Below are 24,700 nucleotides of genomic sequence, written 5' to 3' on the forward strand. Positions count from 1 at the left end.
TTCGGAGCTCTCTCAGCCCCACCTACATCACAAGGTGTTTGTTGTGGGGGCGGGAGGGAAAGGAGATTGTCAGCCCCTTTGAGTCTCCTTACAGGACAGAAAGGAGGGATATAAATCCAAACTCTTCGTTTTCTTCCTTTGAGGAAGACTCCAAGGAGGAGGGTGAAAGGCCCACCCTAGGACCGCCCATTCTGTACCAGCAAATGTTTGAGGAAGGCGGAGTTTCAGGACAATGTGACGTCACGTCTAGGTGACGTCTAGGAACGTAAGATGGGTATCGGAGAGAGAAACCATCTTATCATACCCTTGAAGATGCCAGCCACAGATGCAGGCAAAACATTAGGAGCAAAAACTACAGACCACAGCCACACAGCCTGGAAAACAGACAGCAGCTCATTCCTCTGCAGCTAACATATTGAGATTTGCGAGGTCATGTTATCGTGGTCCCAGTTTGGCTGTTTACCACCTCTCTTATGTAACACAGCCAGAGCTTCCCCTTCCTAAAAAACACTGGCAAAGCATTCCTGGACTGGAAACAAGCCAGCCTGTGCTTCCTGGAGAGCCAAGATGGTGTAGTGGTTAAGAGCAGGTGCATTCTGATCTGGAGAACTGGGTTTGATTCCTCGCTCTGCAGCTTGAGCTGTGCAGGCTCATCTGGTGAACTAGATTAGCTTGTGCACTCCAACACAAGCCAGCTGGCTGACCTTGAGCTAGTCACAGTTCTTTGGAGGTCTCTCAGCCCCACCCACCTCACAGGGTGTTTGTTGTGGGGGGGGGGAAGGGAAAGGATATTGTAAACCCCTTTGAGTCTCCTTACAGGACAGAAAGGGGGATATAAATCCAGCTCTTCTTCTTCTTGAGCAAGTCTCTCTTTTTAATTATATGATGGTCACACAGGGATACCACCAGCTTCCAGGACGGACCTGAGGATTTCTCATAATTACAGCTCATCTCCAGATTAGTTTCCTTGGAGGAAATGTGTGCTTTGGAGGTTGAACTCTATGGCATTCTACCCTAATGAGATCCCTTTCCTCTCCCAAATCCTCAGGAGTTTCCCAGTCTGGATCTGACAACCCTACCCCTTCCCCTGCTAGTAGCCAGAGGGTTCCTGGCAACCTCACGCTCATGGCTTCCAATAGTCCTACCAGGACCCTGGGAGCTCACTGGAAACCAAAATTGATCTTTCTGCCCATTCCTACACCCACTCCATCTCATCAGCACACAGACTGCCTCCCCTTCCTTGTTAAGCTGTCTGGCAGCCGTTCTGCTATATTGCTTTTCTGCCCGGGGCATCGACTATCACTGCTCAGCACAGTTCCTTCCCACCAACCCCCACCCGACCGAAACAACAGACAAGAAACCGGAGCCTTCCCCAAACTCTCCTTCAAGAAACAGATACAGAACAGGAGGGAGAGATACCCTCTGGATATGAAGATTGGATGAGAGTCTTAATTTGGAGACTTGTCAGGAACAACAACGATTTCCACGCGGGTGGCAAACGCCTCGCTCGGATTCGCCGGGCAAGCTGCCATCTGCGTGTGTGTTCAGAAACAAGATACAGATTACACCGGATGTACCGCCCACCTTATCCCTCAAGGGTAGGTATCAGCAACATCCCACAAAGTTGGAAGGTCTCCATCGAGACAGAGCTTGCTATTTAACACCATCAGATGCTATCATCAGGATAACTGATAAAACAGTTCAAAGTATCCCTGACACTTCTTGTGGGGTTCAGGGCGGGATGATGGAAAACATGGGGGTCTTGCGTTCAGTGAGGCCAGACTGATATGGAAGCTTTGGGGAGGTTGGAGAGCCAGATTCATTCTGGCTCAATGTAAACAATGATGTTTTGGTGGGTGTTCCTGTGTGTCGCTTATGGTGGGAGATTTCCAGGTAGCTGGGGCTCTTGCTTACCTGCTTGGCAGGTGGAAATTGGGGCTGGGGGTGTGGATGATCATCCTGGGAGAAAAATTAAAAAGAAAAAAACAGATCTACATCTACTTACAGGAAGATCTGCCACAGAGTTCCTGGTGATTCCTAGAGTTACCCATGTCACTAGTGGGTAACTCCAGCAATCATTAGGATCATTGCAGTCAGGACTTCCTTGTTTTTCTTTTTAATTTTTCTCCTGAGATGCTGCCACATTCAACCCTCCTGCTGGTTGCCCAGCGCTGCCTAGTATTGTCCCCAGAGCTTCTTCTATTTGCCGTAAATCGGTGGTGGCAGGCAAAATTCTCACCTGATGTTCACAGCAAGACCCGCAGCAGGTGCCAGCCTTGAAAAAGAATCATACGCAAGTTTTCCCTTTTCCAGAAGACGCTAAAAGCACAGATGATCCTTAGGAAAAACATGAAACACGTGTGCAAAGGGACTCCAATAAGGCAGCAATCCCAAAATGTGACTCATGATCAACTTCACAAGGCAGGAAGGATATACAGGTGGTCTGTATATCTTTCCTGTAAACTAGTCGATAATGGAGAGGAATGCCAGTCTTCAAATAACACAGGTAAAGGTGAGAGTCAGAGGATTCTTCTGCACATGTAGAATAATGCACTTTCAATCCACTTGCACAACTGTTTGCAAGTAGATTTTGCTATTCTGCACAACAAAACCTAGCAGCAAAGTGCATTGAAAGTGAATTGAAAGTGCCTCCTAGATCATAGCCTGACACGCTAGCCAGTACGCCATACTGGCACTCGTTGGGTCGCTGCTGCCCTTCAGATGAAGTGGTGTAGAAAGATGGAAATTTCACCCACCTCACCATGAGAGGGTTCTGAGCGAACGACAAACATAAAAAATAAAAGTTTATGCTCTGGCACAACCAGAATTATAAGACCGTGGTAAAGGGCGGGTAATAAATATAAATAAATACATGAATAATGACTTCCAGGGTCAAGAGCAGAGAACCCATCAATGGGTAGTCTCAATTGTACGTAAAATTAATGGACACTAAACTGTTCCACATAAAGATGGTCAGTTGAGGTGCAGTGGTTGAGAAAATGGTATGCTTCCATATTGGAATATAGTCCCGAATCAATATAATTATCATTCCTTTTTATACACTGCCTTTGTCAAAACCAATATTTTGTGCATTAGTGAATATATTACTTTGATACAAGAGCATTTATGCCAAAACATATTTTTACCCTCAAACCGATGGGAGGAGCAGGGCCAGGTAGAGCATTCTACAACAAAGAAGGTCCGGCATGCTTTGTTCTGTGGCGGTGGGATATACAATCTACTAACACCTTTATGTGAAATGGAGTATAGCTTAGGAAGTTCATGACCCCACTTGTCTGAGTCTCACATCATTCCCCATCACACAACTATCCTCCAAGTTTAATCTATTAATAACACAACTTTGTTTTTTAGCAGCTGCCTGCTGAACAGGAAACACAGCGCCGTCCGGCAGTCAAAAGATTCTCATTACAGTGAGGTGGGAGATGATTTTTGGGTTGGCAAACTTGAAGAGGACGAGAACAAAGGCACCCTGGGAGCTGGCAGTCGTGACAGCAGGTATTTGGAGCGCCTTTGCAGCCAATGCCTGCCTGTTCCACCCCGGATGATACAAGTGTGAAGAGAGCAGGGTGGAATTTTTCAAAACATCCCCTTTTTAATATCCCTCCACCCTCCCGAGTCTGTTCTCAACGGCAAAACTTTTCTCTCCTTCCCTTTTCTTGCTTTAAATAGAAACGAAGATGGTCATTCCTCATTTGCCCAAAAAGCAACTGCTATTACGTAAGGTTGGAACTGGACAGAGTCTTTTCTTTTTTAAAAAAAATCAGTTCCTGGCAACCAGCAAGCTGTGAAAAATACCAGAGCGAGAGAAAAATTAAAGCAGGAAAAGTCGCCTCCTCTTTCGCTTTATGGTGTCCAGAATGAAAGCTTAGCGAAGGGAAAGAAGAGGAAGTCACTGCGCAGGGCTTGGAAGGGAGAGAATACCGATTTAGTGTTAAGTATCGTAAATATGGCGGTCATAAAGAAAATATATAATAAACAAAAGCTGTATTTTAATCACAAAAAGTACATCGGGGCAAAAGCACCCAGAGTTGAACTGGCTGCTAGTATTCATTGGCTTCTTGTATAGTCAGTGGCATACCTAGGGGACCATGAGGGGGCTTGAGCCCCAGGCGCCATGTGCTGAGGACACGTCCCCCCAACTGTACCTGGTCCAGAACTCCATGTGGAGTTCGAGACAGTATGTAGTTGATCACCAGTGAGTGGGCCTGGCCCCACTCAAGTGTCCACATGGGGACTGGGGTCACCTGGGTGCACCCCGCAGGCCACACCCATCTCCCCATGAAGGTCAGAAGTGAGGCCAGGTGGAGATTGGAGCAGCAAGAGCCCGTTTGAGTCTGGACTCAGCCAGGCTTAGATCCAGCTTGAACTGCAGACTTCCAGCTTTATACTCTAGCTTTATACTGTTGGCTCCACCCCCAAGCAGCACCTCCAACCCAACCTGGCTTTGTGCAGAAAAGTGGGGAAACAAATCCAATTCACCAGATAAAAGTCCACCGCTCACGAAGAGGCACACAGAATCAAATCCAGCTAATTAAAGTCGGCTGCTCACATGGAGGAGAGAGGAATCACACCCGGTTTTCCAGATTAGAGTCCGCCACTTTTAACCACTACACCATGCTGCCTCTCTGGTTTGCCCGGGACAGATGTAAGGACACAAGCATACCCCCATTCATGGAAAACTCGGAGGGGCCTCAGATGACCCAGGGAAAAAAAATGGGAAGATCCACAAACTACAGGACTTCCGTGGCTTTCCTTTGTGCAGGACTAAAAACTGAAGACATTTGGCTCAGGACCGAGATCCAAATACTAAAACTGGCAGACCGAAGCAGCTCATCCTCCTACTGGCTGGCCTGCATGTGATTTATGAACCTTGGAGGAGTAAACCCGCAGCAGGTCAATGAAACTCCCAACTAAAACAAACAGCAGCCATTAAAAGACAGAATTACTTAAACAGCGGAACACCCCAGCATTACAACCTGTGCACTGCAGACATTAAAGACCACAGGAGGAACAACAATGAGCATAAACCGTGGCTTTCAGAGGAGTTCGTGCCGAAGAAAGGGTTTATAACCAACAGCCCCTTCATGTTAAGAATCCCTGGTCTGAATAATAGGGAAATGTTGCAAAAGATGGTGAGTGGCAAGATACTAGGGTTCATTTATTTCAGTTCCAGTCCAGTGCATCAATAAAAAAAGATAGAGCTTAGAACTTAAGTATGCCAAGACAGATATCTGGTCAGAAACGTCTACTCTGACTGTTGACCATTGTTCGGGAGGGTCTGCCCCAGTGCCATTACCTGGAAATCCATTAAATTGAGATATTATGGATTGCACGCCCGAGGTGCCAGAAGCAAAGCACAGAGAAATGGCCTGGAGAAGGGAGTGTCTATCGTACAGCAACTGGGACACTTCTTAACCTTTCTAAACACTAAGAATGCGGAGAATCCCGCTTTTTTCTCCTGTAAGAACTCTCAAAGCAGTTTGAAATTGAATTCTATTTCCCATCCCATAACAGGTACCTTGCGAGGTAAGAAGGACTGATAGAGCCGGGAGAGAACTGTGGCTGGCCCCAGGTCACCCAGCAGGCTTCACACGGAGGTGTGGGGAAAACAAACCCAGTTCACCAGATAAGAGTCTGTTGCTTATGAAGTGGAGTGGGGATTTTTTTTTTTTTTGCCGATGAGGGGATTTCAAGCAGATTTCCAGGCAAACGCTTTCGAAATGACCTTGGACAACCTCAAGAGGGGGAGCAAAATTAAATCCATTAGTGCCTGCTGAGGCGTGCTTAGCCTAATTTACTCCAATCGATCGTAGCCTTTAAGTTTTTCTAGCCGTAATGTTTAAGGAAGAGGAAGAAGAGAGACTAGAGGCCATTGGTCACCAGCCAACCAATGGCCAGCCGCAGGATAAAGTTGGGGAGCTCCAAACAGGGTCGCAAAATCCAGGTTGGGAAATACCTGGAGATTTTGGGGGTGGAGCCTGAGGGGGCGGGGTTTGGGGAAGGACTTCAATGCAGACAATTTTGTTCACTGACATTTAACCAGTGGTGGGATTCAAATGAATCAACCACCAGTTCAGTGCCCCCCTCGAGGCACCCCTACTGCTGCCCACTTACCTGGCTGCTGCACCCCTGCCTCCCCTTTCCAATGTTGGACGGGGGGAGATGAGGGAAGGCAGTGGCTTCGGGGGGCCAGCGAGAGGCCAGCCATGCAATGCGTCTCTTGGGCCCCATCGGCCCCAACGGCTGGTGGGATTCAGCCAATTAGCTACCAGTTCAGTAGAATTGGTGCGAACCGGCTGAATCCCACCGCTGCATTTAACCCTACTGGATAAGCCATGAACACTGTCCAGTTGGTGGCTGGATGCCCAAGATCTCTACCACCACCTGGAGGTTAGCAAGCCCAGCTCCAAATAGCCTTTTGCAATTGACACATCTCTCTGCAGGAAGCAATCAAACGGAATAAAATGCCAGGCAACTGCCATGCAGATGCCCTCACTAACTGATTATGCAACTTCAGTGTTACATACATATGCTAAAATGGGTGGATTCCACTTAACGCATGCAAATTACACTTGCAAATTGCACCCTTAACACTTTTAAGCGATGCAAATGGTTCTTTCTCGCACCCTGGACATCCCACAGGTATATATACTCCACCTGCTTTGCTACCATCAGATCCTCTGAAGACGCCAGCCACAGATGCAGGCGAAACATCAGGAGAAAATGCTACTGGAATACGGCCATACAACCTGGAAGACCCACAACACCCTAATTGACACGCCGTTTCTGAATGTGACCACTTTGACGGTGATGCGTGGCGGCCATTCATATGAAAGATGATCTGAAAATCCCCAAGTTCATATTGATTTAATTATCTACTTCATTATGCCTTTCTCCTTAATGGGGGGCCCAAAGCAGCTTAGCTGGCAGAGAGTAGGGATTTGATTCCACAACCAGATCACATCTTACATCAAAATGTCCAGCTGTACCTGCTGCCGACCCCTGGCCAGCTATCAGACCAATGGCACAATCTTCCACAGAAGACGGTGGACATCCAAAACTGGGCTGCAGCATGTCCATCTGTCAATCAATCAATAATCCTTTATTGGGCATAAATATAAGTCTCTCATGTCCATCTGTCAGAGATGGAGCACGCTTTTTTTAAAGAAAGTTATAAAGAAATAATTTGTGTCATTTTCAACAAATCAGAACAGGCAAAATTCAGCAGCGCACCCAAAATGACCGAACGCCACCTTCTGAAAGTTCACCACACTTCCAGCACAAACCATTATCTTAAAAATGCACTGGTTAATATTTTCAACAGATTCTTCCTAATATGGGATCCCAGAGGTTTTAGTACATTGCTCGTTGGCTATTTTTAGTGTGCCTGGTCTTTGGCTATGACAATCGGTTTTCCTGGCCAAGTTAAACCTACAGTGGGGAAAACTTGCAGGGTGGAGAGACGGCCATTGCAGACTTGGGGTGGAAGGGGAGGCCCAGCACGAATTAGATTTTGTAATTGTCTAAGCAAAATGACCCAAGGTGAAATATGAAACATGTATACCCAGCTCTCAGAAAAACAAAATCTTCTCAGGGATTTTAAATTCTATTTTCAAGATCTTCTTTCACACACAAAAAAAGAATTATTGTAACAGAATGACACTGACAAACCTTCATGACTTCATGACTTTTGAGCATACTGACATGAGAGAGTCATTCTGTATTACGGCCCCTTCCACACATGCAGAATAATGCACATCCAGTCCACTTCCACAATTGTTTGCAAGTGGATTATGCTATTCTGCCCAGTAAAATCCGGCTGCAAAGTGAATGGAAAGTGGATTGAAAGTGCATCATTCTGCATGTGGAGAAGGGACCTCAGTTTGTTTGCTGAGAAGCTGAAGGTAAAACCAGGTGGGAATAGGGCTGCTGAGAGCCAGCAAGGTGTCGTTGCTAAGAGCAGCAGACTCTGATCTGATGTTTTCCACATCTTCGACTGTCACATCCTTCAAATTGGAAATGCTGGGGATTGAACCTACGATCCTCTGCAAACGCTCTACCACGAAGCCATGCCCTCCCTCTCCCTCTCCAGTTGTGTGTACAAGGTCTGAATACTGCCAAAAAGATCACTAATAAAAGACTAGCTGTCTCTTAAGGAAGTCTATCGATCATCTCACACAAGACCCCATGATTAGCCAATAAAATAAATCCAGTGTTTCCTGTCACACTATTCAAAAACCATGGGCTGACAGAGAAGCACCCCCAGTGACGCACACCGCAATATGTCATTTTCACCAAGAAACCAGAGATGACATAGGGTATCTCTAGGAATCACTGGGAACTCTATGCATTTACCATAGAGTTTCTGGCAATTTTTATAACTACCTAAGTCACTTCCAGACTTTTACTGGGCATGACATGATGCTGCAGCTGCCGTTGCATCCCCCATTCTCATCCCATTTTTACCAGTTCCCACGCTGTCTTGCAATCCCAAGTGAAAAAGTCATGGCAAAAGAAAACCAAAAAAACCCATTTTTTAAAAATCACTTCTTTGTAATAAATTCCTATCTCTATGTGGAATATGACTGCAGACTTAAAAATAAAGACCGCAACTCAACTGAGCCAAATTTTCGGCAGATGCATTTTCGCCCCCAGAGTAATTTATGGGCTCCGTGTCATGAGCATTAAATAGTAATCTTTTCTTAGCAGATGACCTGCCCTGTTTTGCACTCCCAAGCTGTATTTTATGTCCCTTCCACAAAACGAGTCTAAATCACCACCTGTGGCCATTGGAAAAGCGATTAAGAAACTTCGCATCCAGAAAAAAAACAGAACATTTTTATGTATTGTCGAAGGCTTTCATCGGGTCGGATTCAATCTGAGTTAGGAGTTGGTTGTGTGGTTGAACAGGGATCTTGTTCCTAACATTTTGCCTGCATCTGTGACTGGCATCTTCAGTCTTCAGACTTCCCTCTGTGAAACACCTCTGTGTAACAGACTTCCCTCTGTGATACACCTCTGAAGATGCCAGCCACAGATGCAGGCGAAACATTAGGAACAAGATCCACCAGACCATGGCCACACAGCCCGGAAAACCCACCAGAACCAGCACATTTTTAGTCGATTTGTACCGACATGCTATGCTGTTGCAACGTGAGGTGATTCAGTTTTGACTTGCTGAATGTAAGGAGTGCATCCTTGACCCCAACCGTAAACTATTGTTCAACTTTATTTGAATTAATTTCAGTGAAAAAAATTAGGCATTTCCCATTGTGTTATTTATTACACGTTGCACTGTTTTAAGTGCATTTTTCCCACTTTGTAATCCAGTTTTCCTGAATGCACTCCGCTGTTTTTATACCATAAATTGCCAATTTTGTAACCTTGTTTTCATACTGTTGCTTTTACAATGAGAGCACTACGTTTTCAGGTGGGAAAGAAAACTTTGTTTCTGAAGAGTTCTGCCACTTTTTAGCCCCAAACGGTTTATTTCCAGGCTGAAAATGTTTTACATGCATTCTCTCTTCTAGAGATTCTTCTGATGAAACATTTTCAAAATATTTTCACTTGCTGCGCGCGTGTGTGTGTGTGTATATATATATATGTGTGTGTGTTAATGTATTTGTTATGATTTTTAAATAATTTCTTTTTACTTTTGTATGCATTACAAATATTTTTTTAATTAAAAACCAACTGTGGGTTGTACCAGTAATTCTCAAATATACCACCTTGCCGCCCTGAGCCCTTCGGGGATGGGAAGGGTAGAAAATAAACAAACAAACAAACAAATAAATAAATAAACATATTGCTCTTCTATAACCATATGTTAGAAAATATGTCCTTTTAGAATCACTAAGGCAGCATGGTGTAGCAAATGGCAGATCTAATCTGTGAAACCAGGTTTGATTCCCCACTCCTCCACAAGACCAGCAGACTCTTATTTGGTGAACTGAATTGGTTTCCCTGATCCTCCAACTGAAGCCTGCTGGGTGACCTTGGGTTAGTCACAGTTCTCTCCAAACTCTCTCGGCCCCACCTACCTCACAGGGTGTCTGCTGTGGGGAGAAGAAGGGAAAGGAGTTTGTTCAGTTTTTTGAGTCTCCTTACAGAAGCGAAAGGTGGGGTATAAATCCAAATTCCTCTTATTTTTTTTCTTCTGCACTGACAGGTTCCACCTTAATGAGGCCTTTAATGCTCACGGGAACCTCCAAAAAGATTCCATTTGTTCACTTGTCTATCCCAAGTCATAAGGGATGGAACCTGGTGTTTGCAACGGCTGATGAAGGATTCCCCATCCACTGTACTCTTATTCCAAAACCACTCGTGCAGAACAAAAAAAGTAAATCCAAAGAAGACAGGAACCACCTAAGCCTACTAGAAGCCAGGATTTCATCTCTCTCTTGGAATAAGGAGGTGTTGCAATCATGGATGGCTATTGGATAAACAAGTTACAAAAGGGCCTACGAGTAATCCATGCTAGAGTTTAATGCTCCTTGGGCTACCAATGAACACTTACTAAGGTGCAGCTGCAACTGCTGTGTGTTATGTGCCGTCAATTCATTTCCAACTATGAATTAATGACTTACAAAGGATCCTATTGTTAACAGTCTTGGCCAGGTCTTGCCAGATGAAGGCCGTGGCCCCCTTGATCAAGTCAACCCACGCAACTATAACACACAACAAATCTCTGCCCCCAATTGTTTGAACTGTTCCTTAGACCTTTCAGAGGGAGAAACAACACGAGTCTTTGCCTTTTTGCCTCCCAAACAGTTTCTTTGCTCAGCCCTGAGCTGCAGTTCTGCAGTCCCAGCTCTGCACACAACCTGAGTTTGATCCCAATAGAAGTCAGTTTCAGGTAGCCAGAACAAGCTTTACTGAGCCTCAGGGGTGGAGCGAGGGAGAACGGTGCCCGGGGCAAGCGTGCGCCCTGCATACCTGCCACGCCCTGGAAAGCCACGCCGCCATCCCCTTGGGCACTACGCCACTGCTTAGCTTCCATCCTTCTTGTGCTCAGCTTGCTGGGGGTAAAGACTGGGGAAGACAATGGCCAACTGCTCTGTAAACATGGTCTGCCTAGTAAATGTCATGATGTGATGTTAACCCATGCGTCACTAATGACCAGGTGATCGAACAGCGAACTCCCTAGACTTAACAATTCCTTCAGAGGTTTTGCATGAAACTTTGTGATTTTGCACCGAAACCAGTTGGAGCGACTTTGAAGACACTTTTAGATCCAGGGCATTGCAGGTCTCAAATCAAAGCCGCCAATGGCTTCACTGCTACAAACCTTGCTGATCGGACATCCCTGTGTCACAATCAACGGTGGCAGAAGGAGATTGATCGCGACGTCGATTTCCACACTCACCTGATACCACTCGGCAGTGTTCATTCGGGATGCCCGACTTGGCCGCCTGGGTCGGTCCGGGAGTGGCACGCTTACGTCTGATGAAATGTTCCTTCCCACTGAACGAAGGCTCAGAGGCATTCACGGGCTGTATCTGCACTAGCTCGGATCCCAGTTGGATGTAGCCCACCTGTCCAATCAAGACAAAAAGATTCCTATGACTTACAAATCACTTGGGGGAAACTTTAGATCCAGCACATTTAATAATCCCACTAATGGGGAAAACTGACATGCCCGCGCTTAAGCACGCATGTGCAAACATTTCTGTGACACGGGGCTTTATAATCAAGACTGGCACTCTAACCGCTACACTAATAGCCAGCGTGGTGTAGTTAGGAGCAGGTGGCCTTTAATCTGGAGAACTGGGTTCAATTCCCTTCTCCTCCACATGAAGCCTGCTGGATGACCTTGGGCCAGTCACAGTTCTCTCCAAACTCTTTCAGCCCCACCTTCCTCACAAAGTGTCTGTTGTGGGGAAAGGAAGGGAAGGATTTTGTAAGCCGCTTTTGATACTCCTTATCAAAACAGCAGTGGTGTAGTGGTTAGGAGCAGGTGTACTCTAATCTGGAGGAACTGGGTTTGATTCCCCGCTCTGCCGCTTGAGCTGTGGGGGCTTATCTGGGGAATTCAGATTAGCCTGTGCACTCCAACACACACTAGCTGGGTGACCTTGGACTAATAACCGTTCTTCTGAGCTCTCTCAGCCCCACCTACCTCACAGGGTGTTTGTTGTAAGGGGGAAGGGAAAGGAGTTTGTAAGCCCCTTTGAGTCTCCTTACAGGAGAGAAAGGGGGGATATAGATCCAAACTCTTCTTCTAGTTGAGAAATATGGAGTATAAATCCAAACTATTATATACTCTTCTATATCTGAACCTCAACACTACAGCACTTCCACTCCGGCATGCATCAAGCTGTCCTTACGTTTCATTTTTGTGCCCCTTAGGAAAACTAACAGAGGGGTCCCAACCAAGAACGAGACTGGAAATTTCAAGAGTTATTTATTTGGTAAAGAAATGAACGCCCTACACCAACCAGACAGCCTCCCAAAGATGAACTGTGCGTGTACATCTGAATGCTGGGCTGCACAACAGCTGACAACATTAATGCGATTTACAACCTACATTACATATGCACTATAAATTATATGGGCCCCACGCATACACACAACATGCCAGCCTTTGGCTAAGCTCACACCCAGGGGTTTCGCTGACAGAATGTCGCTGTGTTCCTTAGTAAGAAGAGCTCACACTCCAGACAAAGAGCATCCCTGCTTTTCTAGTCGAGTATAATCTTTATTAGGCATAAAATAAAAGATTAAACACACAAATAGATGAATATTAAAACAGGATCAAGTTCTCTTCTGTTGTTCTTACGTATGTGTGGCAATTGCTTGCAGAATAAATTTTGCGGTCTTTTCCAGTATCTGGTTTTTTTTTTAACTTTTAGAAGTAGGGCAAGTCCTGAATTGGCTGAGAAAATTAGTACTTCATTAAATGTAGCAAATATTTGTGGTAGCAAATATCTGATGCTTGCATACGTAGGACAGAAGTAGATCATATGAGTAAGAGTCTCCACTTGATTCAAGCAGTATGAACAGAATCTTTCATTGAATGGCTTTTCTAGTTAACAGTGTCAGGAAAATTCAGAAGTATGGAGCAATGAATTGAGATCCACAGCTATAAATGCTTTTCAAAAATGTGCCATGTCTCTTCCCACATCGAGAAAAATGATGAATGCCACAGTCATTGGCGCCAGCAGCCCCGTTCACACATTACAGCCAGGATGTATACATTCTGCAAGCACAGTCCTTCCGAATGCTCTCAGCCCCACCAACTTCACAATGGCCCCTCCCGCAATCCACTTTCACAATTGTCTGCAAGTGGATTTTGCTATTCCACACAGCTGCAGAGTACATTGAAAGTGGATTGAAAGTGCATTATTCTGTATGTGCAGAAGGGGCCACGGAGTCTGTTGTGGGGAGAGGAAGGGAAGCAGTTTGTAAAGGGGGTACCAGCAGTGAGGAGAGGTCTATGCCAGCGTTGCCAGCTGCGTAATAACATCACTTCCGACATGCAGCACAAATGACATCATCCGCAACGCTCTCAAATTTTAGTAAGCGTGCAAAAACTCTATGGTTGAGGGTCTCCGTTTGAATCCAACTGTGCCAATATATTTCCGATGCAGCCCTTCAAGCTTCCAACAGTGACTACATTTTTCTGGCAATTCCACCCCCAGTCGAAACATCTCTATTTGTTCTGGCTTCCCAGGTGTTCTTTCCCTCCTTGCTGGTTTAATATAGGTTTCAAATATTTAGCAGAAGCCCCGTAAATCTGGTCTTTAAAATACTCCTGGAAACCTGCCAGCCATTTTCTTTGGAGCCAAAGGCAGGGGTTGTGGGGAGAATTAGTTTAATCATTCCCCCAACTTGAATCCCAAACTGGCATCAAGCACAGAAAACAATTTAAGGAGCAACCAATTTTAACATTGCCTGCACAACCAATTTCCTTTTAGCCTGTGTAGTTGGGATGCAGCATAGTGTAGTGGTTAGAATATCAGAGACCCAGGTTCGAATCCCAACTCTGTCATGGAAGCTTGCTGGGAGATCTCTGGCCAATCACATTTTTTTCAGACTAAATTCCCTCACAGGGTTGTTGTGAGAACAAGACAGGGAAAGGAGAATGATGCAAGCCACTTTGGGCCAGTCAGGAAAGAAGGCAAGGGATAAATGAAGCAATTAGTCCAGTGAGAGGCAGGGTTGGCCTCTTGGCCAGCACAACAGCCAGCTGCTCGGCCGGGTACTCGGAATAGCAGCACTGATAAATCTGAAGCCACTGAAGCCCAGCACAGCTGGGGGGTGCAAAAATATGAGCATCGTCAAGCAGATGTCTGGCTAGCACACAGAGCCGGACAACTGCATTCACATTGAAGAATCCCAAATCACCGTCTGCTCTACAGACAAGGAAACTATTTGTGTTCAAATTCAAACGGCAAAGCCGCACAGAGCATTCAGCGGTCATTTCGACTGCAAACTGACGGCGCTACTGTTTTCCTTCAAGAAGCGTTTGGTCGCATTCCACTTAAAATGCTGTCTGTCCTTTTTAGACTGCTAGGGAGGAAAGCTCTGACCAGCATGGCCCAGGTAAGCCCACTCTCCTCAGCTCTCAGAAGCTAAGCAGGATCAGGCCTGGTTAGTATTTGGATGGGACACCACCAAGGAAGCCCGGGGGAGCTAAGCAGAGGTAAGCAATGGCAAACCACCCGTTCGTCTCTTGCTTTGAAGGCCCTGCCGGGTTTCCACTAATTCACCTGCAACTTGACAACTACAACAATAAATGAAGGAAAAGGGAGTATAATTACCCAGGTATATCTATGTTAATCACACATAGAATCATAAAGTTGGAAGAGACCCCAAGGGTCATCAAGTCAGACCCCCTGCAATGCAGGAACACATAATCAAAACACATATTTGGCTTTACATCATTAAATATCAAGGAAATCCTGGTCTAGATTTCAGAAGGTAACCTCCATTGGGACGGCACTTCCAGAGAACGTTGGCAAGGCTCACGACATGAAAAAAATCCCTAGCACAACAAGAAGATCTTGTTTCCCTGAAATGCTAGCTTTCTAAATGAAGGGCATTTTTTCCACTGAGGCTTATTCCAGAAGACGAGTTCTGACCTGCCGCCCATATCAGTGAGAGCCAGGCCGTCACACAGCATTAACCGCGGCGAGCGTTTCCAAGCCCTTCTGCTGCAGAATTTCCTTAATCCATTCCAATTAAAATTAAAACACATACTGTGGATTTGTCAAGTCGAATTTGGTGGCGGCGAAAAAGATGCCAACACCCAAAGGTCTTTCATGGCAGAATTTGAGGCCAAGATCCCTACACTGATGAAATTGGAAGTAAGATTTCATAAGAACTAAATTGGCTTGTAAAATGCCACCTGAACAGGCTTTCAGGATGGGGTAACATAAAAGCTAAAATTCAGGATGAGACAACAGAACTTGGGGGTTAAGCCATGAATCTTTCAAAACCCTGGGAGGAAAGACTTACCCTTCAGGCTGAACACTCCCCTGACCTCTACACAGCAATATAACACGTATTTGTAAAAGCTGGCATAGCATTTTTGATCAAGTGCTGCCGCTGGGACCCAAAATTGAGCGGAAAAGCAGAATAAAAGCATTTTAACCAAAAAATAAATGCAGCAAGGAGTCAATGCCACTGGGATAGGTCATATAGAGCAAAAACCACCACCACCACACACAGACACACACACACACACACACAAAGAAGGGAAATCATCTGACAGGAGTTCTAGTTCATGTTTTTCACACTACCAAAAGTCAGTTGAGGGTTTTGGCTTAGACTGACAAATGAGGATGTGGCTGTTAAAACCCCAAAGCTTGGCCAACAAAACCCACCGACTCTACTTCATCATAGGGCCCCCGGAACGGAGCTCAGTCTAAAGCAGTGATGGCGAACCTATGGCACGGGTGCCAGAGGTGGCACTCAGAGAGTGCACGCACAGAGTTCATCATGTGGGGGGAAATCACCCCCTCCACACACACATCTAGGCTGGCCTGGGCTGCTGGGCTCGATTATTAGCATTAAACCTAAGGCCTAGTTTTGGGGAAGCAGTATAGATAACCCTGTTAAGCACTGTTAAACCCCACTGATTTTCATGCAAAGAACTAAAGCATGATCCTTTACCTGGGAGTAAGCTGACAATGTGCTGGCAATGTGGCTTGCTTCTGAGTAAACCCTCCTAGGGTCATGATTCACTCGTTCAAAGAATTGCATGGTTGCTTCAAAGCAAAGCCAACAACTACCACCAAGCTTACTCCCAAGTAACACACGCCTCAGAGCCAACCATTTTTTCTTAACTAAAACCTCAGTATTCAGGATAAATTGCCGTGTTGGCACTTTGCGATAAATAAGTGGGTTTTGGGTTGCAGTTTGGGCACTCAGTCTCAAAAAGGTTTGCCATCACTGGTCTAAAGTAAACTGGGCCTTCCACCTACGAGTAGCGTCTCCTGTCATTAAGGCAACGGTGGTGAGCACACCCACTCGAACATCTGGCTCAGCTTCTTCAGCAGCTGGGCATAGTTAGACCACCATGTTTTCGGCTCCTCTCGCCCATATGTTTGGTTGCGCCTTTCAGGATGCGTAGCTCTTTCCCTCGATCCGTCCTCTGCCTACAATGACGCAGTTCGCGAGGCTGGAAAAAGACCAACGAGAGGAGATGGCCCGTGCTCCCATCTATTGCGCCGAGTTTACTGCCTTGCCTGTATTACTTCATGGATGCATGGCAGGCAGATGTCATGAACTTAACGGCTGTTCACAAACAATCCTTGGTTTATGCTCTCCCGCAGATGGTATTCCCATTTCGTTGCATCAACGGCTAGGAGCGCAGAGTCTTCCGAGCAACCCACTCATCCCAGGGGGAGATATTTTAAAACTTCAGATCAAGTGTGCAGAAGCGTGCGGGCACCCCACCCATTCTCTATCCAAAGCTCCGAGTGGAAAAAACAGGACGGGCGCATGACGCAGTGGTCAAGCCCAATATTCCCAGTTTGACCAACAACTGAAATCGAACCCAGGTCAAAGTATTGGGAAAGATCCCTCTCAGCTGGAAATCTCACCTAGAAAATAACTTAACCACGACACCCCACCCTTCACCTCTGCAAGTCAGTCATAAAGCCAAATGCCAAAGATTAATTAACCCTCCCAGAGGTCCCCCATCATGACCAAACAACCTTTTTTTTGCACCAGTATATGAAGTCAGCATATGGACCTGGGACGAAGGAGGAGAGGTGTGGTGGCGATTTTCCACCCCCACGTGACTGAATGGCCACAGCCCAGAGATATTTGACCCCATATGTCCCCCTGGGTGGTATGCCCCTTGGTTGGCCGGGTTTGTAGAGGGGATGGACCTTGGTGAGGCCTAGTGCCGTTATTTATCCTCCAAAGCACATTTTCTCCAGGGAAATGTAACTCTGTTGACTGGAAATGAGGTGTCATTCCAGGAGGTTGGCAAGTCTCCTGTAGCAGTCCTCCTGTAGAAAAACCCCCACAATGCGCTGATGCTTAAATTAGTAGCTCAACAACTCACACACCAAGCAAGCAAGTAGACCACATCAACCCATTCGGTCTCTCAGGCGCCTTTCGCTGCGACAACCCAAATTCGTACAGTGGAATCTCACATTTGCAAAGTCAGTGGGGAAAAGAGCACAGCTTGGCCCATTCAGTGTTTCCCACTGGAAGAATTGCCAGTTAGTGTGTTACTAATTCACCCTCCACCACCACACTATCTCGAACAACACATGTTGTCAGTACAAATGAATTCCTCCGATTTGTCTCCTCCCTCGCCCTTTTCGCAAGTCGCCTCCGTGGTCTGTTTGCGCACTTTTCAGCTGGCCCTGAAAAAGCAGGTTGAAGAGCTCAGCGATTCATGAATGAGATCAACCAAGACAGGCTTCCCAGCCAAAAGAGGGGGAGAAAAACCCGTCAGCGTTTCAGAAGTGGAAGCAGCTGAATCAGTTTGAAGCACTGAGACTTTCGGGGGCGTTCGGTTTGGCTTCCAACGTTCATCACAAAGGGGGCCGGGATTCCAGGACGCTGGCGCAGGTGTTCACCTGAGGCATTTTGCTCACACACAAATCTGCCTTCCCAGGGACCGCCTATTTCACGGCTTCCTAGGTTAAACCTCCTGTGTCTACCCTTAGGGTAAAGAGTCAAAAGTCAGAGGAGGGGGAGCACGGGAGTCAGGGGGTTCCAGCCACACTCACTTTCCCACACAGTCACAAAAACATGGCACACAGTAAGTTGACGCATCCCATATTCTAATCTAGATCAGGGGTAGGGAACCTTTAACACTCAAAGAGCCATTTGGACCTGTTTTCCATGGGAAAAGAAAACACTTGGAGCCGCAAATAATTTTTGACATTTAAAATAAAGGTAACACTCTATATATTGGGGGTTTTTACCTTTTACTCCGCTCATTCTGAGAAGTGCATGGATGAGTCCGCCCTGCTGCCTGCAGGGCGGGCAAGGATGGGGCCAGCGGCTCGGCCTCACCAGCCGCTGGGAAAGCACCTGCCCCACTCCAACGGGGCAGGTGAGAGGGGAAGCCCACGGCGCAGCCCAGCCGGCCGTGGGCAGTTGGTGTGCCCGCCCTGCTGCCTGTAGGGCGGGCAAAGATGGGGCCAGCGGCTCGGCTCGTGGAGCCGCAGTGCAAGGGCAGAAGAGCCGCATGCGGCTCTCGAGCCGCAGGTTCCCTACCCCTGTTCTAGATGAGCCGGAAGGAAGAGAAACACAGACAATCCCAATTTCTCATGGACCTTGGTAAACTGACTTAACCAAACCGAGGCAAAGGGCTCCTTGACAGGTAACACGTTAAGGCCATAATCTACAGTTTCCAAAACTGCAGAACACCTCTCAGAAAGTCAACAGGGGATCTCTCAGGGAGTTACAGCAAGTGGTTATGGCAGAGGAGCAGCTTGTGAGGCAAAAAGGTCACCCATCTCTAGGGCCCGTTCCACACATGCAGGATAATGCACTTTAAATCCACTTTCAGTGCACTTTGCAGCAGAGGTGTAGCAAGGGGGGGAAAGCACCCGGTGCACCACTATGTCCTCTGTCCCCGTCCGCCCCCACCACCCTTGCCACATAGCCACAGGGGCGCAAGCCCAGTGCATCACACACACACACCGCGCCTTGGAGCTACGCGTCTGCTTTGCAATTTGATTTAACTGTGTGGAAGAGCAAAATCCATTTGCAAACAATTGTGAAAGTGGATTGAAACTGCATTATTCTGCATGTGCGGAAGGGGCCTAGGTGTGGTTGCACAGGAGCAGCCAAGTGAAGGAGCAGAGAGAGCAAAAAATATGTGGTGGGAAGGTAACCAAAGATGGACCCTTCTGAGGAAGGTGAATCTTCTGGGGCAGCTCCATCAGGCCCCTGAAGCTGAAAGCTCAGAGTCTCTGTTACAGTGTTCCATTTTGCACACTTATACAACAGCCATTTCTTTTCCCTCAGGGAAGGAGAGATCAATGGGGAACCGTGAGACCCCCTCCAACATAGGGGAGGACCTTCATGAACCTACATTTCTCCAGAGTCTTTATGGAGAAAAGCAACACCTGATACATACTAACATAAGTCTGTGCTGAGGGTGCAAAGAGCCAAGTAGCAGCCAACTTGTGGGGACACCTATAGGGTTTTCAAGGCACAAGATAAACAGAGGTGGTCTGCCACAGCTTGCCACTACATAGCAACCTTGGACTTCCTTGGTGGTCTGCCATCAAAATTCTGACCAAGTCTGACCCTGCTTAGCTTCTGAGATCTGATTAGACTGGGCTTGCCAGGTGAGGCCACAACGATCTTTGGGAATGGAAAAAGGGTTGTTCTGTTTTGCCATCAAGTCACAGGTCACTTCTGGTGACCCCACAGGATTTCAAGGCCAGTGACTTCAAAGGTGGCTGGCCATTGCCTGCCTCCACATTGTGAGCTTGGTATTCCTTGGAGTTCTCCCATTCAAATAAAGGAATGCCATACAGATTTGTCCTGAAAACATTTGGAAGCCATTTTATTTTTCCTCAACACGCTTCATTCTGGAAACGCAAGCTAACGTTCCTTTTGCCCGAAGCCATTTTTAAAGCATTCTCTGTTTGTGGTGCAGAAAGCAGGAAACGATTTATTTTCTCCACCCTCCTTCCACGTTCATTTTCTGTGCCTCTCGTCGCGGCGATATTGACTGCTGCAGAGATTCCCTGTGCCGCCTACCATTTGCTGAAGTTTCCCCACAGAGGTTTCCTCTGCTAGCAGCTCATCCCCTTGCTATTTCCCAGTAAAAAGTTTTGAGGGAGGTGTCTTTGTAGCTATGACGATGTACAAGAATTGCAGCGGCTCAGCTGGTCTATCCCTATTAAGCGACTGTGGAGGTCAGGTCTACCACTTCTTCTTAACGGTGGGTAAAGGGTGATCTACCAAGAGAAACTGGTAAACCTAGCTGTCTACCTATTGCTGCTTACTGGGTGGTAGACCAGCCCTCAGAGTGTCCGCGATTCTCTAATGTCATTGTAGCTATGAAGATACCCCTCCTCAAAACAAAACAAAAAAGGAAAAAAATGATGCACGCATGGGATCACCAGGGCAAACTAACTTTGTTCATGAACTTTTTTACAAGGAAATAGCAAGCGGATGAGATACTAGCAGAAGAAACCTCCGTGGGACCCCTTCAGCTAACGGTGGGCGCCAAGGAGAATCTCTGCAGCAGCACAAAATGACGGCTGCGAGCTGCAAAGTAACTGGAAGAGCTCGAAGGAAAAAAGCAAAACAGAACAACCACCTTTCTCATGTTCTGCCACTCAGTTTTCTTAAACCCACCCCCCATCCAACAACCCATTCGCTGCCTTCACTGCAAGCAACCCTCCATTCCCAAATCTGCCACCCCACACCCCAAGACCACACCCCCACACCCCAAGACCACACCCATCTGGGCAGATTAGTACAAACAAGTACCAGCCCGGCGCAGGCGCTGATAGAAGCGAAGGAGTCGAAACTGCGGTTCAGCACGTGGCCAGTGTAGAAGCAGGAGAGATCGACATTTTCTCGGTGGCCGCTCACGTCCTCCCCAATCTCCTCCACCGAGAAACCTGGGGCCAAGAACTGCACATTTCGGCGAAGGTCTAAGTAGAGGTCGGAGCCTGCATTGGGACCAAGGCCCGACAGAAGGCGGATCACCAGGGCCGCTGCCTCCTCCTCCTCTTCCTCGGGTTGGAGAAATACAGAGCGGCGTCTCCGGGCCTCCTGCAAGGGGCTCTTTTTGGCCCACAGCAAACCGATCCCGTCCAGAGGCACTTTTTCCGGGATCACAACAGTCAGCTCAGCACCGGCTGTGAAGGACAGAGAGAGGAGGGTGTCAGCCTTTATATGTTGTTTTACTTTCTCTATTCGACCTGAGTTATTAGCCTTTATTCAACCTGAGTTATTACCCTTTCCATATAAAAACATATACAATTATACAATAAATATAAATATAACAAAACCATACAGAAGAATCAACTACATTTATCAACAGAAAGTGCCTATTGTGGAAGGAGGAAGGGAAAGGAGTTTGTAAACCATCTTGAGTCTCCTTAAAGGAGAGAAAGGTGGGATACAAATCCAAACTCTTCTTCTTTTTAAGTCATTCTCCAAGCCATCATTTTACACTCACAACCTCCCATTGAGGTAGGTCAGGCTGAGAAAGTGTAACCAGCCCAAGGGCACCCAACCAGTCTTCCATCAGGATTCGAACTTGGGTCTCCCAGATCCTGTTCCAACACTGTAACCGCTGGCTCTCAATAATACCCCAGCATACGCAAACAAAGAACCTCACTTAGCCCAACCATCAGAACAAGGTTTCCAAGCCAGAACCCCCAAGCATGTGCAAAAAAAGGATACCTCTGAACATGCACAAAAGACATTTTCCTCCCACCTGCATAAGCATAACTCAGGGTGGCCAATTCAGGATAAAATAGCAGAACCCCTAGAATGCATGTCCTGTTTCCTGTATGTCTCTTTTAGAATTCTGATCTTTAGCTAGTTCAGTTTTTCGTGAAACCTAAAAGCAGGTATGAAGTTTTAAACCTGCTGGTTAGTCACAGCCCTCTTTCCTGCTCTCGCCGTGTAACAGGAAGCACTCTGCACACGGTCAAAGACAAGCTCTTTATTGAAAGCACAGACAATTCTAAATGGAGGAACAGGTTGCTGTTGAAGGCAACGCGCTTTGAAGGGCGCAACTCGACTTCCAATGGCAATGCCAACAAGCCAGGACTGCATTCTGGCACCAAAAGTATGCCCTGGTGAGGAGTTAATGGCATCTGGTGCATCAAAAGAAGAGGAAAGCAGATTCCACAATCTGCCATGGAAGGGTACTGGGTGGACTGAGATCTGGCCTACCTCGCAGGGTTGCTGTGAGGATAAAGTGGAGGAATAAAATGCTGTAAGCCATTCCGGGTCTCTGCTGGGGAAGAAAGTGTGATATGAACGAAGTCAACCAAATAAAGACAGGCATTGGATGTTGGAAAAACTAGGTCTGAGAATTGATGCAGTTTGCAGGGAAATTAAGCCCAAATGTATTAAACACACACCCCTTCCGCAACCCACCTACCTTGGTGTATACTTTACAACATGCACTTTTAAACAATAAAGAACATCTTTTAAAGATTGTCCCTGGCTATAGAGGATCAGAAGTCCACAGACCCAAACAGATCTCTTGCAGCTCACCTAGACCCCAATCAGCTAGATCTTCAGCTCAAATCACACACATCCAAGAGCATATTTAGAGATATACCTCTGAATGCTAGAGGGGAACCAAGGAAAGGAGATAGATACAAGCTTCCCTGAGCTACTTGGCTGATCCTTGCAGGAAACAGGAAGATACGTTATGCTACATCTTCCTCAACCTGGTCCACCTTTTAGGATGCCTCGAAAACAGCAACCTGCACACTGGACCTGCCATCCAGATTCCTTATTCAGTCAACCTTTTCAACTCGCCCAATTCTAGAATGGCCAAACAACCGAGAAGATACTAGACAGCTATTCTGCACAGGTCTGCTAAAACACAGACCTGTTTAAAGAGCCATCTTTAGACAGCCAAACATCTTGCTTTCTCTAAATCCCTTCTCGTTCATCCAGATTTAGCCACCTTGCCGGCTGGCTGTCCCCAAGAGCGGTTTGCCTGCTTCTGAGCACTCGCAGGTAGACTTCTTTAGATCATGGAGGCTCTATTTTAGCAACTCGGTCCAATAGACACCCATCTTTCCAGGAATTGGCCAGATCCTACACCGACACTCCCAAGAATCACCAGACTGATGTTTTGAAATATCCATATAAAAGGCATTCCAGAGCGAGGTCTTGAAAAATCCTGCCAGATCAAATTGCCCCTTGCCCTACAGGGGGAAAAAATATCGCCTCGCCCTGCTCTTTAGAAGGACTTTGCAAAGCCAGAAGCAGAGAGGAAAGGAAGAGAGGAAAATCCAAAACAAATACTGGGCTTTTTTTCTGCCGCATCGTTAAATGAAACCCGTTTATGTTTATAAAACAACACAGATACCTCCGCACGGAGAGAGCGCGCTGGGCATCCTGTTCGAAAACTGGGCACGGAGCGAAAGGAAGGGGGGGAGGGCAAGGAGCTTTCCCCATCCAGAAACATTTTTTTGCAACAAGAACAGCTCCGGAAGATGCCAGGAATGAGGGATAGACAAGGCTGGAAACAGATACATCCTTTGCGGATCAGAAAAACTGGGAGATCGGCCATGAAAATGAAGGGGGGAAGAGAAGCAGCACAGTTTGGATTTGCGAGCTCTGGCTGGCTGGAGAAGGAGAGAGACAGAGTGAGAAAGAAGTGTGCATTTGGATCCCCCCCTTTCAATTCTGCGCCCCCCCCCCCCCACACCACCTTTGCTCCATGCACGTCCTTTGCAACCGAGTCCCAGGTGTCCAAACTCGCTCAGGTCCTGGGAGTGGGGAAGGGGAGGCAGGAGAGCAGCCCCCCCCCCCTAACCCTCAGCCCCTTACCTGTGTAGATGCTGGGTCCCCAAAGCAGCAACAGCAGCAGACTGGGCAGGCGAAGTGGGAGGAAAAAACCTGCACACATTTTATTGCAGTCCAGGGGCCGCGGCAGCTGGGCTGTGCGCTGCAGGAGGAGGAGGAGGAAGAGGAGGAGGCAGGCGCAGCGGCGGCGGCAACAGCTGGATCCCGGTTTGCAGCCTTTGGAAAATTAATTTGGGCTGCAGACAACCTCAACGTGGTTTGCAAAAAGGGGGGGAAAGGGGAGGGGGGAGGAGGGGGAGCCAGGGACCCTCCCCTCCCCGGGCCAGCGCAGGTGCTGATTGGAGCGTCACCTCCCCGGAGCTGCACCTCCTGCCCGCCGATTGGTCGTCGGGATTAACACACTCGGGGAAACACTGCGGTGGGGAAGGCAGGAGCGCTACACGTGGGTGGCGGGCGAGGGGAGAAGGCGGACGCCAGGTGGCGCTAGAGGGACAGGTGGGACGGCGCGGATGCGATTCTCATCCTCTGGGGGGCGTTCCAGGTGAGTTGGCGAGGCAGGTGAGCGGCACAGGTGTGGTCACCTCCTGCCCCCGCCAGATTCGGGCGACTTGAAGCCTCTTCGAAAATAATTGATGTGTTGTCGAAGGCTTTCACGTTTGGAATAGCTATGGCCATGAAAGTTAGCTTGAAGCAAGGAAAGTTGCATGATACCGATGTTTCAAGCCAGTTACTGTCA

The 24,700-nt window shown here is 47.2% G+C and overlaps 1 protein-coding gene across 1 annotated transcript in view; it reads right to left on the reverse strand.

Moving 5' to 3' along the window:
- The window catches only part of ADAMTS17 (ADAM metallopeptidase with thrombospondin type 1 motif 17), a 153,141-nt gene extending 128,916 nt beyond the window's left edge, over positions 1-24,225 (reverse strand). The window contains exons 1-3 of the mRNA XM_048482169.1: positions 23,989-24,225; positions 20,947-21,320; positions 11,387-11,555 (exon numbers count right to left, since the gene is read on the reverse strand). Of these exons, the coding sequence (XP_048338126.1) occupies positions 11,387-11,555; positions 20,947-21,320; positions 23,989-24,067 (622 nt within the window). The 5' untranslated portion in view covers positions 24,068-24,225. The remainder of the gene's footprint in view (positions 1-11,386; positions 11,556-20,946; positions 21,321-23,988) is intronic.
- Positions 24,226-24,700: the final 475 nt, after the last annotated feature.

This window comes from Sphaerodactylus townsendi, linkage group LG17, assembly GCF_021028975.2.
Source record: "Sphaerodactylus townsendi isolate TG3544 linkage group LG17, MPM_Stown_v2.3, whole genome shotgun sequence".
Taxonomy (NCBI): Eukaryota; Metazoa; Chordata; class Lepidosauria; order Squamata; family Sphaerodactylidae; genus Sphaerodactylus; species Sphaerodactylus townsendi.